At 41.5% G+C, this 20,699-nt stretch overlaps 1 protein-coding gene across 4 annotated transcripts in view; it reads right to left on the bottom strand.

Moving 5' to 3' along the window:
- lmbr1 (limb development membrane protein 1) overlaps window positions 1-20,699 on the bottom strand; it is a 273,924-nt gene that overhangs the window by 217,156 nt on the left and 36,069 nt on the right. For 2 of the 4 annotated variants that reach the window (XR_006311741.1, XM_043690708.1), the window contains exons 3-4: window positions 19,464-19,503; window positions 15,486-15,625 (exon numbers count right to left, since the gene is read on the bottom strand). Coding sequence is in view for 2 of the 4 variants with exons in the window: in XM_043690708.1 (XP_043546643.1) it covers window positions 15,486-15,625; window positions 19,464-19,503 (180 nt within the window). In the remaining 2 variants the exon portion in view is untranslated. Of the gene's footprint in view, window positions 1-844; window positions 943-15,485; window positions 15,626-19,463; window positions 19,504-20,699 lie in introns of those variants that run through there. The other 2 variants (XM_043690710.1, XM_043690711.1) reach the window with 2 other exon arrangements.

The following is a 20,699-nucleotide window of genomic DNA, read 5'->3' as shown; positions in this document are numbered from 1 at the left end:
CCGCCCCCACCCCCATCTGTCCTATCACCCTCACCTTGACCTCCTTCCACCTATTGCATTTCCAACGCCCCTCGCCCAAGTCCCTCCTCCCTAACTTTTATCTTAGCCTGCTTGGCACACTTTCCTCATTCCTGAAGAAGGGCTCATGCCCGAAACGGCAATTCTCCTACTCCTTGGATGCTGCCTGACCTGCTGCGCTTTTCCAGAAACACATTTTCAGCTCTGACCTCCAGCATCTGCAGTCCTCACTTTCTACTAAAAAGAACGTGCCAGGGAAAATAATGGGGTGAAAAACCGAAAAGTACCCGACACCTATGGGATGCATTCTTTGAAGTAGCTACAGATACAGTGAATGCATTGGTAGCAATCCTCCAAGAATCCCAAAGTCCTAGACTTGATTTCACAAGGAAAGCAGACAAAAAAAAAGTAAATACAAATCAATTAGCTTAGCAAATCTTATTGGAAATAAAGTTTGAATCTATTCTGAAAAAAGTAATAACAAAGCATTTCAAAATACATAGTATGATCAAGCAGAGTCAGCATGGCTCCATGAAGGGTAAATCATGCCTGACAAACATATTAGAATTATTTGAGGTGGTAATGAGCAAGTTAGATAAAGTGGAAGCAGTGGATGAGTTAAGATTAGTATTTTTGATTTCTAGAAGGCATTTGATAAAGATATCGCACATTAACTTACTTTTCGATAAGAGCCCATAATGCTGAAGGTAGTATATTAACATGCACAGACGATTCGCTAATAAATAGTTTGCAAAAAGGGAGGTATTTTCAGAATGTCACCCTATAACTAGTGGTGTGCCACAGGGATTAAGCCATAATTACTTACAACATATCAACGACTTGAACGAGTCAGGTGAATTAACTACAGCCAAGTTTGCAGATGACACAAAAATGTGTGCAAGGGCAACTGCTGAGGATGACAGTCTGCAGAGGAAAAAAAGACAGGTGACGTGAGTGGGCCAAAACTTGGCAAATGGAATACAGCTTGGAAAATGTGAGGTTATGCACTCTGGAAAGACGAGAGAAGCCAAACTTTTATTTACGTGGAAAAGGATGGCAGAAAGCTGTAGAAAAGGGATTTGGAACTTATCTAAGAATTACAAAAGGCTGGCATCTAAGTTCAACAGGTAAGAGAGCTGGAATGCTAGCCTTTATTGCTAAAAGTGGGGAAGCTGTGTTAAATTGCACAAGGCACTAGTTCAGACCATAGATGGAATACTGTAAACACTTTTGAGCCTCTCACCTATGTGAATAACCTTTTATTGTCACATGCATTCAATATATACTGTTGCTGGAGGCAAACCAGAGAAGATTCAGTAGCTGCTACCACATATGGAAGGAGTTTCTGATGAAGAGAGCTTGAGTAGATTGGGCCTGTGCTCATTTGAATTAAGAATGACAGGCAATCTTATTGAAACATACAGAATTCTTGGGGGACACGACAAGGCTAATTCAGAACAATCATTTCTCCTTATGGGAGAATTTAAGATAAAAAAATTGCAGCAAAATAAGGGGGTTGCACGTTTAAGACAGATGAGGAGGAATGTCTTCGTAGGATAGTAAATCCGTGGAATTCTATAACATAGCAAGCTCCCAAGGCGGAGTCAAGTTTGAGATAGACAGATTTTTAATCAGTATGGGAATGAAAGCTTAATGGGAATAGGTGGGAAAATGGAGTTGAGGATTATCAGATCAACCATGATCTCACGGATTGGCAAATAGTGCTCCTTAATTTTACAGCCTTCGCTAGTCCAGCGATCTGCATCAACTTACATACATTTACATTCAAACCTCTCTGCTCCTTCAACTACTTTAGAATAGTGTTATTTCTTTTATGTTGTCTCTTCTTCATGGCATCAAATTAAAGGCAAGCAAGAAAACCTCCTGTTGCTCACCATACACAGTCTTCCCTCGACTGATGAAATCAGTACGCTTCCATGTTGAAAAATATTTGAAGTACTGAACATGACACGGGCACAGAATATACAGTAAGTGGGGGATTTCAAAGTCCTCCACAAACAGTGGTTCAGCAGCATCACTGTGGAGATCAACAAGTCATATAGGTAATTGCTAATAGACTGGGGACTTCAGGTGGTGGAAGAACCAAAAAAAGGGAAAAAGATACTTGACCTCATTATTGCCAGTTTACCAGCTGCAGATACATTGGTAATGTCAGCAAGAGTGACCACTGCACAGTTTTTGTGGAGATGAGCTCCGATGTGAGACATTTTGAACAGATCCATCAACTCAAGACTGGGCATCCATGAGGTGCTGTGGACCATCAGCAATAGGAGGATCATATTCCAGAGTCCACAATCTCATGGTCCACATAAGATTACCATTACCAGTGAGCCAAGAAGCAACTCTAATTTGAAGAGTGCAGGAAGGTATGCCAACAGCAGCACAAGACAATAACTAAAAATGAGGTGAAGGTACAAGACAGGATGACGTGCACGCCAAACAGCATAAGCAGGTGGTGAAAGGGCAGAGTGCTTAACCAACAGCTCAGATCCAAGCTCTGCAGTCCTGTTGTGAATAGTAGAGGACAATTTAATAACTCACTGGCACAGACAGCTCCATAAATATCCCCCCACCCCCTCCCACCATCCTCAATGACGAAAGAGCTCAACATTAGTGCAAAAGACAAAAGCAAAAGCAGTCAGAAACATCTTCAGCCAAAAATGTCAAGTGGATGATCCATGTCAGCCTTCTCAAGAGGTCCCCAATACAAACACCAGTCTTCAGCCAAGTGAATTCACTGCACAGGATATCAAGAAATGGTTGGATTCACTGCAGACAGCAAAATATGGTGAAAGGGAGGACTGCAGATGCCAGAGATCAGAGTAAATTAGAGTGGTGCTAGAAATGCACACCAGGTCAGGCAGCATCTGAGAAGTAGGAAAAAATTGACGTTTCGGGCAAAAGTTCTTCATCAACAAATTATGGGCCCTGACAAAGTTCCAGCAATAGTACTGAAGTCCACCCATTCCACCAACTTATTTGTTCTTACACAGTCCACCTCAATTGACAATACTTCCAAGTTTCATAACATGTATAAATTTTGAAACTGTGTTCGATACATCTGGACACCAAGGCTGAATTCATTAACATACTTCACTAAAATAAAAGATCACAACACTGATTCCTCGAGGGGTCGAGAGTATGTTGCTGGGAAAGCACAGCAAGTCAGGCAGCATCTGAGGAGCAGGGGTGAAAAAAAACAAGAAAAAAAAAATCACGTATAGGGCATAAGCCCTTCATCAGTAATGAGGCTTGTTGACCGGGGATGAGAGATAAATGGGAGGGGATGGGGTTGGGGAGAGGTAGTTGGGAAAATGATAGGTGGATGAAGGTGAGGGAGAATGTGGCAGGTCAGAGGGTGGAGTGATGGACAGGTCTGGAGGGCGGTACAGAGTTGGAGGCTTGGGGCTGGGATAGTGTGGGGAGAGGGGAAATGAGGAAGCTGTTGAAATCCATATTTATCCCGAGAGATTGCAGGGTACAAGGCAGAATAGGAGGCGTTCTTCCTCCAGGCGTCAGTTTGGCGGTGGAGGCGGCCTAGGACCAGCATGTCCTTATCAAAAAGTGGAGGGGAGAGTTGAAGTGTTCAGCCACGGAGCGGTGGGGTTGGTGAGTGCGGGTATCCCAGAGATGTTCTCTGAAACTATTTGCAAGAAGGCGTCCTGTCTCCCCGATGTCATCTACTGCATCCATTGCACCCAGTGTGGTCTCCTCTAATCGGGGAGACAGGACACCTTCTTGCGAATTGTCTCAGAGAATATCTCTGGGATACCCGCACTCACCAATCCCATCGCCCCGTGGCTGAACACTTCAACTCTCCCATCCCACTGTCAAGGACATGCTGGTCCTAGGCCACCTCCACCACCAAACTGACACCTGGAGGAAGAACACCTCATATTCCGCCTTGTACCCAATCTCACAGGATAAATGTGGATTTCAACAGCTTCCTCATTTCCCCCCACCCCATCCCAGTCCCAAGCCTCCAACTCAGCATCACCCTCCGGATCTGTCCATCACTCCCCCATCTGTGGCTGAGCACTTCAACTATCCCTCCCACTCCATCAAGGACTTGCAGGTCCTGGGCCGCCTCCAACACCAAACCGTTATCACCTGACACCTGGAGGAAGAACGCCTCATATTCCACCTTGGGACCCTGCAACCACACGGGATAAATGTGGATTTCAACAGCTTCCTCATCATCCCACTCTCAAGCCTCCAACTCAGCACTGACCGCCGGACCTGTCCTCACTCCCCCATCTGACCTATCAAAGTCTCCATCAATTTCATCCACCTATCGGTTTTTCAGCTACCTTCCCCCCACCCCATCCCCTCCCATTCTCTCTCAGCCCCAGCCCATTCCTGACCAAGGGCTTATGCCTGAAATGTTGATTCTGCTGCTCCTCGGATGCTGCCTGATCTGCTGTGCTTTCCTAGCAACACACTATCGACTCGGATCTCCAGCATCTGTAGTCCTCAGTTTCTCCCTCCTGATTCCTCCAATACAAACCTTCCTACAGTCTAAATATACATGCATTAGCATTCTATTTTGAATCACTTTTGAAGTCAATTTTGCATCAATCTTGCTACTGCACTTTATTGCATGGCCTTCAACTTTGTTGGTAAGCCTGCTGTATTGAATAGCTTTTGTGATGTACATGTATGTCACATCTACACCACCTTCTTCAGGTCTTTCTTAAAAAAAGTCTCCCAGTTTGTCAACAACAGTTTTCCTTCATTAATCTGCACTTGTCCATGTGACTATTAATTGTATCCTGAATTATTACTTCGAGTAGCTACCCCATCACCAAAATTAAAGCAACTGGTCTGTAAGTTGTTGATTAATAAGGGTGTTATAATAGGAATGTCCAGCCTCTGGCACTACCAGACTCTAATGAACATTAAAGAATGGTGAATAATGCATTCACAATTTTCACCATCACTTTCCTCAGTATCCTAGTCTATCTCTCATCAGTCCCAGTGCTTATAAACTTTAGAAGTACAAACACACTATCCTATCGGAGAGAATTACTGCAAATGCTGTAATCTGTGCTGAAAGCAACAAATGCTGGAGATCACAGTGGGTCAGGCAGCATCCATGGAGAGAGAGAAGCTAACGTAGAGTCCAGATAAAGAATAATCTAGACTCAAAATTTAGCTTGCTCTCTTTCCATGGTTGCTGCCTGATCCACTGTGATCTCCAGCATTTGTGCTTTACATACTATCCTATAGTTTTCCACTCAAAAAGCTCTGGTTTTGCTTGCCTTACTTTGCCATTTAAGGAAATCTACTTCACCACCTGAACTCAATTCTTTGTGGGAAGCACAATCTGAGGCTACCAATTTCCTTCGAATCAATTGATTCAGCCCAGATCTACTTATACCCATTGACATTGAATTTTGTTGTTTATTCAAGGTTTCTTAAATGATTTTTTTCTGGACATCACCCTGAACTTTACGATACAATGATTGCAGTCCCTAAATTCTTGCCTGATTAATGCATAATGGCCCATTACTCACCCACCGCATCGCTAAGAACCAAGTCTTGGAGTGTCTCCTTTTTTATTGGACTCTTAAATATATTTTAGCAATTTTTCTTGGACATTCCTTTGGAGCACTTGCCCCTTTTACCTTCCACACTGCAATTACCAAGTCTATATTCGGATAACTGAAATTCCCCCCCGTATAATTACTGTATAATGGTGGTCATTTTTAGTGATTTCACTGCAAACTTGTTCCTCTGTCATTCGCACTAGTTGGAGACCTATAAGCTATACTGAGCTGTAATGCAGACATTCCAGAAGGGAGGCAGCTGGTAAAGCCACTTTTACATAAAACAGAATTTATTTACACGATTACTAAATAAAACAAACAAAAAAAGAACAGAATACAGAATAACTTAACCTACCCGAGAAACCAACAGATTATACCAACTCAATGATGCTGTTCCAAATTCCTACAACAATCCCCCTTAAACACCCCTTGGCAAAAAAGGTAAAAATCAAACAGGACAGAAGTCAGAGAGCGGGGGCACATGGAATAGCCTCTTTCATGTAGGTGTTTCTTGGATCAGCAGCCTCAAAATTACCTGACTGCTTTCAGCAAATAGCCAAACTGCCAAAACCAAATCAAATCAGAAAAGCTGAGCTGGGAGAACTGGTCACTCCCCTTTCATTGTACAAGTATGTTTTTTAAAAAACTTGAAAGCCTTTTAGCGAGTTAAGATTTGTAGCTCAGATAGAGGTTCTGGACGTAGGATTGCTCGCTGAGTTGGAAGGTTCATTTCCAGATGTTTCATCACCATACTAGGTAACATCTTCAGTGGGCTGCCAGGCAAAGCATTGCTGGTGATTCCTGCTTTCTAAAAGGGTTTGCCTTTTGCATGAGGAAATACCCGCTAGCTATGATCAAATTGGCCCTAAAACAACATAACACTACACCAAGAAATCCTGCAGTGGTGCCTCAGGACTGAGATGAATGACCTCCAACAACCACAGCCATCTTCCATTATGCTAGGTATGAATCAAATAAGTGAAAAGCTCCCATACCACTCATTTTGATAAGGCTTATTGACACATGCCTGGAAAGACAGTAGAAGCAAAGAACCTTATAACCTTTTAAAAAAAGATAATTAAGCAGGCACTTAAAATAACATTAAAGGCTATGACCAAGTGCTGAACAGTGTGATTCACGCAGACAGATGGTGTTTTTCTCTCAGTGCAGACTCAATCAGCTGAAAGACTTTTTCTATACTCTCTGACCCCATGTCTCAGTCCTTGACGTCAAGGGCAATCACTGTCAATTCATCTCTCGACTTCAGCTCTGTGCATGCAATTTTAACAAAGTCACAACCTGAGGACTGACCCTGCTGAAACGAAAACAGAATATCAGCGAACAAGATATTGCTAAGTAGGTATCATGACAGTATCACAACCCTTTCCATTACTTAGCCGATGATTTGAGAGTTGACTGTTTGTCCCATTTAGATTTATTCTCTCACCACCCTACCTTGTAGCAAGGATAAAACTGGGCAATTGTCAGTTAGAGATCACTGTGGTAGCTTTAGCACAACCCAGTTTGTAGAGAGCTGTGGCTAATTCTGAAGTCCAGGTTTCCGTGCTATTGTAAGAAAGTGATCAGTATCTAATGCAACTGCAATATCCAGCATTTTCAACAGTAGCTTGACATCATGTGGAACAAATTGAATTAGCTGAAGACTGATCCCTATGACCTATCGGAAAGATGTTGTAAAACTTGAAAGGGTTCAGAAAAGATTTACAAGGATGTTGCCAGGGTTGGAGGATCTGAGCTACAGGGAGAGGCTGAACAGGTTGGGGCTGTTTTCCCTGAAGCGTCGGAGGCTGAGGGATGACCTTATAGAGGTTTACAAAATTATGAGGGGGATAGATAGGATAAATAGGCAAAATCTTTTCCCTGGGGTCGGGGAGTCCAGAACTAGAGGGCATAAGTTTAGGGTGAGAGGGGAAAGATATAAGAGACCTAAGGGGCAACTTTTTCACGCAGAGAGTACGTGTACGGAATGAGCTGCCAGAGGAAGTGGTGGAGGCTGGTACAATTGCAACATTTAAGAGGCATTTGGATGGGTATATGAATAGGAAGGGTCTGGAGAGATATGGGCTGGGTGCTGGCAGGTGGGACTAGATTGGTTTGGGATATCTGGTCGGCATGGACGGGTTGGATCGAAGGGTCTGTTTCCATGCTGGAAATCTCGGACTCTATAACTCCACATGGTGATGGACTTAGAGTCTGCAAGATATGACTGCATGAATATGACCATGACTGCCCTCCAAATTTTGGCATAGGGCTCCAGATGTTCTTGAGGACTTGACAGAAGTTTGCTTTTGTAGATTCTGGTGCCTCGGTTTATGACTGATTATCCATCTTGTTTTATTATTTACCATAGCAGCGTAATACAGCAATGTGGCTTGCAAGGCCATATCCAATGTGTTTAATTGTTAAATGCCATCAGTGTGACTATTCATTCAGATACAGGTTGATCATGTTTTGAAGAAAGGGGACCGAGTAAACCAGATGGATTTTCAAAATTTGAAAGGACATGCTAGGTCACCTTTAGGCTAGCTTTTAGTCCCAGATTTATTCCACCAGCTGCAGTGGTCAGATGTTTGTCCACATTCCAGAGGCCATTGCTCTGAACAATTGGTCCAGTGACATGATCACAACACCACCAACCCACTCATTTGAACAATGGTAATCTTGCTAACAAGATAGGGTAACGAGTGATAAACTCATGCCAGTCACAAGGAAGGAAAGATTAAAAACAGTTTGAGAATGTGACCACAGACGAATTCATTCAGCATGACGAATACAGTTTCTGAAAGTCCGCAAAGAGGTTTGCTTCAGCCATGCCAGTATTTTGCTGAGGAAGTGAAGATTAATCAAAGATCGCACATCAGACAGATCGTCTGACAGCAGAAAGGAAAAAGCTGAGGAATCCAAATGCTTTTCATTCTGGTAGTTAAATCACCAAGTGGAGAAACCAGACTTTGAAGGCATTTTTTCAAAAAGTATCATAAGTTCTTGGTTATACCACAAGATGGAGTCCTATAGTAATCAAAACTGCCAAGTTAAGTTTACTAAAACATTTCCAAATCAGGATGTTTCAGCTATTGTCATCACTGAAATGGCAACATGAAGCTTACAAATTGTAACTATATAAGCAACTTTGATAGAGGGGCAGTGTTTTTTTTTAAAACAACGTCATTCATTCAGGACCATGGACATCACTGACACATTGCGTGGAAAGTTAAAAATCAGTCTAAACATCATGGCACAGACAGAACACAAGGGGCTCACACCTTCAAACATATTGTTTAGCTAACACCAATTGTTACAGTTAACCTGAGAATGCAATTTTTTAAAAAAAGGTTGTGATTTACACATGAAACAAGTGAAACTATCATGGTATTCTAACAAATGAAAGACTCAACAAACAATCAAGGTATTTTTCAACGTATAATTTCAGTTTCATCACACTAAATTTTTGCGAAAAATTCTGTGCCTTAAAATCGCCCGATTAACAAGCGGCGCTCCGAGCGCCAGTGCACTTCCAATTAAACTGTTGGACTATAAGCTGGTGTTGAGAGATTTTTAACTTTGTACACCGCAGTCCAACGCCGGCATCTCCAAATATTGACATCGTGTGGAAAATGGGAAGCCAATAAAGAAGGCTACTTTGTGCTATCTGGAGTCAAGCTTCTCAATTGTTGTTGGAGCTGTACTCATCTAGGTAAACAGTATTTCATCACTCTTTCCAGTTGGTGGGCAGGCACTGGGAAGAGGGGAAGGGAGTTGCTCACCAAGAATTTCCAGAATCTGAACTGCTCCAGCAGCCAGCTCAGATTCAGTGCTCATGCAACTTCCCGATGACAATTCCATGGAGCACTCAAAGTTCCAACACCAATATTCTGGAGAGATTCATTAAACACAGTTTCTGTGAAGCACTTAAATTAAGCAAAAGCACCAAATTAGTACAGCTATAGTCTTGACATAAAAAACAAGACCCAAGTAGACCATTCAACCTTCAACCCTGCTCTATCATTCAAAAAAAATCATTGCTGATCATCTGGTGTTCCCAATTCCCCATTCCCACCTTCCCAAAGATAAATCTGGATTCTGCCTAACAAGAGTGTATCCAAATCTTTCTTGAAAATGTTCAATTATCCCACCTCCAACACACTCTGAGGCAGAGTTACAAAGTGACACAACCTTCTGGTTAACTAATGTTCTTATAGGGAAAGAAACTACTATCCTTACCTGGTCTGGCCTACATGCGCGCTTAGAGCCAAAACAATATGGTTGACTCTTAACTGCCCTCTGAGCAATTAGAGAGGGGCAATAAATGCTGGCCTAGCTAGTGATGCCATCAAGTGAATGAATTAAAAAAAGATGCACTGCAGAAATTCAAAAGATGCTCAGGCAGCACCTTCCAAACTCATAATCATGTCCTTCAAGAAGGATAAAGGCAGCAAATACATGGGAACACCACCACCGACAAGTTCCCTCCAAGTCACTCACTGTTCTGATTTGGGACTATATCAGTTTCTTCACTGTTGCTGGGTCAAAATCCTGAAATTCCTTGCTTACATCATTGTGGGGCAACCTCCAGTACATGGACCAGAGCAGTTCAAGAAGGCACCACCTCACCACCTTCAAGGGCAACTAGGGACAGGTAACAAATGCTGGCAAGCCAGCAACACACAGCCATGAGTGAATTTTAAAAAAACCTTCAGCACCTTGTCAAATACCTCCTGGAAATATCAACATATGTCATTTAAAGAACCTCATTATCTACTTTGCTGGTTACATCTTGGAAGAACGGTAGCAAAATCAGTCTAACAATTTACACAGGCAGCTGACTGTGTGGAGTTTGCACATTCTCCCAGTGTCTGCATGGGTTTCCTCCGGGTGCTCCGGTTTCCTCCCACAGTCCAAAAATGTGCAGGTTAGGTGAATTGGCCACACTAAATTGCCTGTAGTGTTAGGGGTAGGGGTAAATGTAGGGGAATGGGTCGGGGTGGGTGCGCTTTGGTGGGTCGGTGTGGACTTGTTGGGCCGAAGGGCCTGTTTCCACACTAAGTAATCTAATGTAAGTAATCTAGTCTAACACTACACTGACTCAGGTTTTGACTTTCCAGTTATTAATTCTTTAGTATGTAATGGAGTTTGACAATTACCCAATGATAGACATTAAACTAACAGGTTTCACAGGTCAGCACAATGTCAAGGGCCGAAGGTCCTGCACTGCGCCGTAATGTTCTATTTTCTAACAGTCTAGAAGACCAGAAGACCCAGGAGCAGAAATTACACCATTGAGCCCATCAAGTCAACTCCACCATTCAAATCATAACTACTAAGTTTCTTTTTTTAAAAAAAAATACGTACCACAATATCAAATACCTGCTGAAAATGCAGAGCTCTCACTTTAGATGTCGAGAGTGTGGAGCTGGAAAGAGACAGCATGTCAGACAGAATCAGAGGAGGAGAATCGACGTTTCAGACACAAGCTCTTCATGAGGAAAATCCTGATGAAGGGCTCATGCCCGAAACATCGATTCTCCTAGTCCTCCGATGCTGACTGACCTGCTGTATCTTTTCAGCACCATATTCTCGAATCTGATCTCAAGCATCTGTCGTCCAAACTCTCACTTTAGATGATCAATACCCTCTTCAGAAACTCGAGATATTGGTCTTGACTTCTAGCTAGCTGCATGTCAATCTAATTTCTTCCTCCTGGATTACCTGTTTGGCTAGTCTCTGCTGCTCTTTACATTCTAAACAATCATTTGACATGCCACTCCTTACTGAAGTCTGGCTTTGTTTCTATGCATTAGAAAGATGCACTTGTGGTAACAATATTGGAAAAAAAATTGAATTATGGCAGAAGCAGGAAATTCCAAGCTTCTTCGTTGTGATTTGGTTATAGACAATCCTGGCAAAGCAGGGTTATGAAAGAAATCACAACAGGACCATTGCGACAGATAACGGTCACCAAACCAATTTAATTGAGTACAGATATACATGCAGGTTTTAAATTGGACATTCAAAAGAAAGATGAAATCAAAAATTTCAACCAAAGACATGTAAACAGCAAAAACCAATGAGTTACTACGACATTCTGGCTGCACGACTGACATGGTGCCCTCCAAATGTGCTGCATCACTAGGAAGGCTACCCCATTTTCTCAGGAAATCCTTCAGCCACACTCCAGCTTTTTTCCCCCTCTACTCCCCCAACACTTTTGACCTCTCAAAGTCTATTTCTTTCTCAAAGATATTCAGTGATAGCCTCCACAGCCTTACGGTTGACAATTCCACAAACGATCGCCCTCGAGGTGAAAAGTTTCTTAGCACTGCACTCTTAAATGGCCAGAGATCCTGAGATTGAGACTATTCGGTTGGGGAAACACCAGCTCCAGATCCAGTCTGTCAAGCCCTGCCAGAATTTAACAAATTTCAATGAAATCCTCACTCATTCTTCTAAACTTCAGCAAAAATAGGCTTAGTCAACCCAATCTCTACTCAGAGGAGAAATCTGCCTTCCCAGGAAGGAGTGTGGTGAGCCTTCATTGTATTTCCACTTAAGCAAATATACCTTTTCTTGGATGAGACGACCATAATTGCACACACTACTCCAGGTTTAGTCTTCTTTGAGCTAATAAGCAGGATCGATAAATGGAAAGCAGTGAATGTAATACATTTGGATTTTCAGAAGGTGTTTAATAAGGTGCCCACACTTAAGGTATGGGCCCCATGGTATTTGAGGTAGTGTATTAGCACGGATAGAAGATCGGCTAACTAATAAATGAGTGGTATGAGGGTAGTATTTTCAGGATGAGAACCTGTAATCAATGGAAATGTCTCAGGGATCAGTGTAAGATCACCATGTTTTTTTTATTTATTCATTTTTGTGGGATGTCAGCATTGCTAGCTGGCTAGTATTTATTGCCTACTGTTGATGGGCATTTATGTTACAATACAGATTAATGACTAGAATGACTAAAGTGAACGTACTACAGACAAGTTTCAGGATAACCAAAGTGGGTGAAAAGGCAAGCAGTGAGGGTGACAAAGTTTGCAGTTTAAGCGAAAGAACAAAAACTTTGCAGTTGGAATATAACGTGGAAAGATTTGAGGTTATGTACTTTGGCAGGAAGAATAGAGGAGCTGACTATTATTCAAATTGAGAAAAATTACAGAAAACTACAGAACAGAGGGATTTGCGAGTCCTTGTCCACGAAACAAAAAGCATACAAGTTCAGTGGGTAATAGCAAATGCAATGTTGGTCCTTACTTCAAAGGAAGGAGAGTATAAAAGTCGTGCATTTTTGCTAAAACTATATAAAGCTTTCATCAGACAACAGCTGGAATACATTTTGGTACTCTTCTTGGAGGAAAGAAAATGGCACAGGAGGCAGTCCAGAGAACATTCACTAGGTTGATAACAGGTACAGAACTGCCTTGAGAAAAGAGTTCAGATAGGAAGATAAGAAATGGGAACAAGTAAGCCATTTCAGTTCCTTGAACCTGCTTAGACATTCCTCATGTCCACTTTTCAGCAGATTCCCCAAAACCCTCAGATTCACAAACTGATCGACAATTTGTCCATCTCAGCCTTAAATATATACATAAGGAGAGTGCTCCCAAAAGCTGTCCATGGCAAGGAGTCGCAAAGACTCTTAATCCTAAGAGAGACGTTCCTCGCCTCAATCTCAAATTAGTGCCCTATTACGCAAAAAAGTGATATTCAACTTCTAAGGCTCTGTAGATCCTCCTTAATACGCTCAATCACATCTTGTTTTGTCTTCAGCTCAGTTGGAAATACCACAACTCCTCTTCCAAATCATTGATATTTATTACGAATTGCTGGGCCCAAGTAGTGATCTCAGGGACTCCCACTTGTCACCACCTTCCATGCAATGACACTAAGACCATACTGTTGGGGGATGGACATGTTAAAGGGATTGCACTCATGAAACACTTCTTCCTACTCTTTTGTATCTGCTAACCAATTCTCAAAAATGCCACTAAGTTACCACACCACCACACCCCCCCTACCCAGCCATGGTTAGACTTTGCACACTAATCTCGTCTTATCAAAAGTTTCCCGAAAATCTAAATACATCACACCCACCAGTTCTCCAATATCTGTTCTTCATCCATCATTAAAATGCAAAACACTTGTCTAATATGATTTTCCTTTCACAAACCCACAATGACTCCATGTAATCCAAATTCAGCTACTTCAATGACCTTCCTTGAATAAGCTGATGGTTGCACAAACTTCAGCACCATTTACAACTGGTCAGAAACAGAAACAGTCTGCATTCAAATGCAGCAAGACCTGGACAAGGCGAGGGCTAAGTGGCAAATAACATTTGCCACCAATGACTATCGCCAACGAGAGAAGCTAACCATCACTCCTTGACATTCCATGGCATTACCATTGAATTCCCCAATATCAACACCCCGAGGTTCAAGATTGTGCACAAACTGAACTGGACTCCCCACATAAACAGCGGCCAGAAGAGGAGGTTAGAGGCTAGGAATATTGCGGCAAGTAAAGCACCAGACACCTGCCCACCATCTGCAAGGTACACGTAATGACAGTGATGGAATATTCCCCATTTGCCCTGGATGAGTGCAACTTCAGCAACACAACCTCCAGGACAAAATGAAGCACTTGATTGGCTCCATAGCAACAAATACTCACTCTCTTCAGTACGGATATTTAGTAGCAGCAGTCTGTACCATCTATAAGATGCATTGCAAAAATTCACCAAGTCAGCATTATTGAAACCCACGATCACTATCATCTCAAAGGATAAAGGCTAGAAAGACACAGGAACACCACTAGCAAGTTCCCCTCCAGACCAATGACCACCCTGACTTGGAAATACATCCTTCAGTTCCTTCACTGGATCAACATTCAGGAGCACCCTGAGAAAAAGTGAGGACTGCAGATGCTGGAAACCAGAGTTTAGATTAGAGTGGTGCTGGAAAAGCACAGGTCAGACAGCATCTGAGTAGCAGGAAAATCGATGTTTCGGGCAAAAGCCCTTCATCTTCCTGAAGGGCTTTTGCCCGAAACACCAATTTTCCTGCTCCTCGGATACTGCCTGACCTGCTGTGCTTTTCCAGCACCACTCTAATCTAAATCCTGGAACTCCCTCCCAAATGATTTGTGGGTTTACCACTATCAAATGGATTGCAGCAATTCAAGGCAGCAATTCACCATCAACTTCAAGGCATGAGGGATGGTCATTAAATGAGCGAATTTTTAAGAAGTCATGTGTGATGGATGAGTGCAATTCCAGCAATACTCAAGGAACTTTAAAAAAGCACTTTATCAGCACCTCATTTACCACTTAGTGGCAGCAGTGTTCACCATTTACAACATGTCCTCCAGTACCTCACCAAGGCTCTTTCAACATCATCTCCAAAACCCATAATCTCTTTCACCCAAAGCATAAGGATAGCAAACACATGGGATCACCAAGTGGAAGTTCTCTTCAAAACTATATCATTATTCCTTCAATTTTATTCAGTCAAAAACCTGGAATTTCCTTTTGTAATAGCACTGTGCCAATATTTATACTATATGGAATGCAGCGGATCACTTGGCAGATCACCACTACTTTGTCAAAGGCAATTAGGGGTTGGGCAATTAAATGCTGGATTTGCCAGCAATGCCAAAACCCCCACAGATGAAAAAAAAAGGCTAGGAGCTCCCAAAGGTCGCAACTGTTCACACTAATATTCATGACAAGGGCTATGCATCCAAACAAGAATTCATTTTTTAAAGTAGCATGCTGTCTAAGACATAGGTTTGCACTGAATAGAACAGATTGAAGTTGGTCATTCGCATCAACATGGGAGTCTCCACATGTTATAGATAGCAATACATACTAACCATGAATTAACGAACCATTCAGCCATTGTATGTAGTAATTTTGTGGAAAGGAAAGCAGGATCTCATTGCTGACAATTGAAAATGGCAACAGCAAGACCGCACCAGCTGAAACAGCCAAAGTAAATGTGCACAGGTACAACCTGAAAAAGATCAGAAACATTAAAAATAGTGAATACTAAAAACTTTTCAACGAACAATGACAAAAACATAACAAGCCACGCAGTAGTCTCAGCGTATCTGGTTGCAAACTGTACAACACTACTGTCAAGGTTTCTACCATCTGCAAATGTAAAAATAGTCAGTCATCCTCCCAGCTAAAACACATCTATTTTCAATGGCAATTCAATACGAATTAAAACTTGGACAGAAACAATCATTTTCTAAATAATTAGCAAAGTCACACAGCAGATAAATATACTTGTATACTTGGGAGGCAGACACATTCAAACTGATTTAATATTTCATGTTCTCGTCGTTTTGGTCCCAACATATAAATGTAATGATATTATTTAAGGAAAAGGACTGCTCATTTTAAAGATCATAGATATACAGCATGCTTAAAACTTGTATGCGAGCACATGTTGCTGTTCTTGCTGAATCAGATAAAAAAAATGCAATCAAATTTCACTAACATTATTAATTCCAATTTAAAAGAACCCCAAGGCATACATAATCATCTGACAGGAGATTCTTCTGCATTCTTCCAAATCTTAACTTGCACATTAAATTTTAAACACTACAGAGAAATAATACGGAGTGAGTCTAATTGCTGGATCAGAGAGCTGGCATGGGCATGTTGGGCTAAATTGTTGTTCTCTTGAAGGCTCTGGTAAAGGATTCAACTGAAACAAATCATGACCCCTTGTAATACATAACTCTACAAGTGAATGTACAATAACACTTCCTAATCTAACAAGAATTTTCGTCTGTCTATTTATACATCTTTTCATCCTTCAGGATGATGTCTAGTAAGGAGAAGCTGAGGAGAGAACAGCAGCAGAAAACCAGCTGCTCCGGTTTCCTCCCACAGTCCAAAGATGTGCAAGTTAGGTGAATTGGCTATTCTAAATTGCCCATAGTGTTAGGTGCATTAGTCAGAGGGAAATGGGTGGGTTACTCTTCGCAGGGTCGGTGTGGACTTGTTGAGCCAAAGGGCCTGTTTCCACACTGTAGGGAATCTAATCTAATCTACAATAAAGATTTAAAAGGAAATTGCCAAAGTAATATTCCCAGTAGTGCATTTGCACCCAGTCTCATTCATCCCCTCTTTCCATTCCTCTCCCTCACTCCCAGCAGAAGAGAAGCAAGTCTTGAGGCAAACAGCAACATTTACAATGAAGTCCCAGTTAAGGTTCACAACCTGGATATGCACCTGGTTATTCAATTATCATGTTTCTTTCTTTCTCTCCTCATAAAAAATTGTGTTAAGGTCACATTTGTTTCATGAAGACTGTGGAAAATGAAGAAAATATTTTCAAGGTAGCTGCCATTGTTCCAGCAGAACTATATATCATATAGAACCAAAAATTTGCCTGCATGAAATTTTGTCTTGACAAAATTATCAAAACTGATGCTGTACTGACTAAAGAATCCCCAAAAAGAATTTTATTAAACTTTTGCCGAAGGGGTTTTTTCTTTACTGGAGTACTGTGTAAAGTTCTGATCATTCTGTTACAGGAAGTATATTATTTAACTGGAGAGGGTTCAGAAAAGATTTACTAGGATGTTGCCAGGAGTGGAGGATTTGAGATATAAAAATAGACTGATAAAAGTTGGGACTTGTTTCACTGGAGCATAATAGGTTAAGAGGAGATCTTTTTACGTTTATAAAATCATGAGGAACATAGATAATGAGAATTGCAAAGGTCTTTTCCTTAAAGTGGAGAAGTTCAAAACTCGGGGGCATATTTTTAAGGAGAGACTAAAAGGATTTAAAAAGGACACATGGGGCAATGTTTTTACACAGTGGTTCATGCGTCGAATGAACTGCCAGACAAAGTGGTGGTGCAGGTACAGTTACAACGTTCAGAAGACATTTGGAGAAGTTCATAAATAGGAAAGGTTTGCAGGGATATGGGCCAAGTGCAGACTGGTGGGACTAGTTTAGTTTGGGAGCATGGTTGGCATGGACTGCTTGGACCAAAGGGTCTGTTTCACTGTTGTATGACTCTGACTCCCTGTTTGGAGGGGCTGTGTCTGTTCCAAAGTCTGTCAGTGTGAGACGATGCATTTTAAGTATTTAACACATGAACCTTCTCAACCTTCAAAGAACTCTCAGAATAATCACTATCAATTGACAGCATCCAACTCACCAAACAACAAAAAAAAACTTAATTTCTGACGGACAATGCAGAGGTTTGATCTTGGTTTCTCTATGGTACGGCTATTACATCACTCTTCCACTCTGATTCTTTGCATTTGCTTCAGGCTCCAAGAACAGACAATAATCATATGCAGACAACTTATTGTTTTCTGCCATTTTTCACAATGGCTATAAAGGTTGCAGTATATGGTCTAAATTTCACAGCTTCCAACCTTCATCTTTAGGTGACTGCACTCTGCTGCGACATTCTTCTCAGGTGAAGGCTAGAACTTGAACCATTCTTCACACACTTATTTTCAGAGGAACACATAGCACATATCTCCTAAATCAAATCCCACAGTTCTGGTCAGCAATCTCTAAACACTAAAGTGAGCTTTCAGATTCTTGTCCTCCATTTGCAAATGAGGTGAATCCAAGCGAACAGGAAAGAGCTCAGATGTAAACAAAGCGAACTTTGTGGTGAGTTTCTAAAGTTTTGCTTGTTTTTACTCCCTCACTCTAAAATAGTTATAAAGATAGCTGGAATGCTCACCTGCATCTTAATGCTAGAATACAAAAATGAGCATGTGATGTTTCAGAGCAATTCAGTGTACAAACCAAGGGAAAGATAAACAAGGCATGGGAATCCTAAAGTACTGATCAGGTGGGCAGAAAAGTAGTAAATGAAATCCAACCTAGAGAGGTGCAAGGTGATGTATTTGCAAAGGTCAAACGGCTTCCCCCAACTATCTGATCGTCCAGCTGAATTCAAAGTTCCACAGCGTATTTCTGAAACTTCATCAATGGATATTCGGCCCAAAAAATGCAGGACATACCTCGGCTAATAAAGTAGGTGCGAGGGGTACTCTTGGAAGTTTTGGGTCCAATGCGGATATGCACACCAGCACAGTCCAAGGAAGTGCTGGACTCCAAGTTTCTCGATTTTTTGATCTTTCATAACAAAAGAACATTGTTTTATATCAAAAGAACAACCCAAAAGAGCAGGAGTTGCATGCCTGGTCAATGCTCATCTCTCAACCAACACCTAAAAGCTTATGTCCTAGTCATTACTATTTGAAAGAAATGGCCAAGTACAAACTGGCCAACATCTCCTTTTAAGCACAATTACACTTTGGGTCATCCAAATAAATGCAAGTTTATTCTTTTTTTCAGATATAAAGTGAGTGAATTAGCAAGCGTAGGATCTTGGCAGATCAATGTTGCAGGCACAGAGAGAGATCAGAATGGATAAGAGGCCAGAATTTGGAGATATAGATTTTTAGAGGAGTGGATTGTGCAGAAATTAAATGTTGAGTTTGTCTGGGTCCATGTGTTTGATTTATGGTATAAAGAAAAATTTTCAAATACATCTAGCTACATACTTATCACTAACACACATCACTCCCTTCTGTTAGAGCATTTACTCTACAAGCTGATTTGAAGATTTTTTGGGGGGCTATTGGAGTTGCTCTGCACGAGTTGTTTTTGTCCCAAGGGAAGTTGATTTATAACTTAATTCAATGCCATTGAGTTGAAGAGCAGAACTGTCTACTAAATCACAGCACAACACACAGAGTCCTTGTGCCAATCTAGCACACTTAGCCTCACCACAGCTAAAACAACAACATAGCGAAGGGGAGAAATCAAAAGATTTTTTTAAATTTCTAGGTACATACGAAATTCTGTTGACAATGGCATCTTCATCTTCATGATCATCTGCAAAATTAGAAACAAAACTAATCAGCAGATTCATAATGTACGAGTAGAAGTAACAGATCCAGAATCTGTAATAAATTAAGCAATTGCTGAAAAACAAACAAGTCAAACTGAATAAATAGAGAAAGAGAGAGAAAGGATTAATGTGCCAATGGATCACAAAGAGGATTGCTTTCCTTAGAAATTACTTGACTTGGGCATTCTCTAAGCAGCTATAGTGAAGCAGTGAATTAACTTTATAAAGGAGATTTCAGAAACAGAGACAGTAAGTGAAGGAGTAGGTTGTTCGGCTTATCAAGCCTGCCATTCAACAAAATTATGGCTTATCATCCAACTTGGTGCCCTGTTCTCACTTTCTTCCCTTACCCTCTCTCACCCATAAACTCTGGGTGAAGAAATTTCTTCTCTAGGACTAAATAGCCTATCCTATATCATTAGCCAGTGAACCCAGGCTCTGGATTCCCTGGTCACTGGCAACATCCCTCCAAAATGTACACTGTCTATTCCTGGAGAATGATCCATGGGATCCCTTCTCATTTTTCTAAACTCCAGTGAATACAGCCTGCACTGATCCAGTCTCTCTTCATACTTCAGTACTGCCATCTCTGGAATCAGTCTGGTAAACATTTTTTCCACTCTTACAATCCTCAGATAAGACAACCAAAACTACACACAAATTCTCCAGGTGTAATCTCACCAAGGCCCTATACAACAGCAGGAAGATATTCTTGCTCCTGGACTCGAATCCTCTTGTTATGAAAACAGAGATTCCAAATGATCTTCCTCACCACCTGGCACACCTGGGATCATTGAAACGTTTTCAGGTAGAAGAAGTGACCCAAACTGGAAAGGGACTAGTTTCCTGGCAGGGAGATATGCCAGAGCTGCTCAGGAGGATTTCAACTCGTAAAATAGGGAGGGGCAACTCAGGGAGACAGTGAGGAACATGATCAGTCTGACACTGGTACAGTTGGGGGAACAAAAGAGTACATCAAATAGACAGGACAGGCAGGAACAAAGTACAGAAGAAGGAGGTATAACTAATAAATTAAACTGCATTTATTTCAATACAACAGGCTAAGCAAGATGAACTCAGGGCATGGTTGGGAACATGGAACAGGGATATCAAAGCAATTACAGAGACGTAGCTCAGGGATGGACACGACTGGCAGTTTAATGCTCTGGAGGATTATCAG

This window comes from Chiloscyllium plagiosum, chromosome 5 (assembly GCF_004010195.1).
Source record: "Chiloscyllium plagiosum isolate BGI_BamShark_2017 chromosome 5, ASM401019v2, whole genome shotgun sequence".
Taxonomy (NCBI): Eukaryota; Metazoa; Chordata; class Chondrichthyes; order Orectolobiformes; family Hemiscylliidae; genus Chiloscyllium; species Chiloscyllium plagiosum.
The sequence above is the reverse complement of the archived record's forward strand: the minus strand, read 5'-3'. Positions and strand labels throughout refer to the sequence as shown.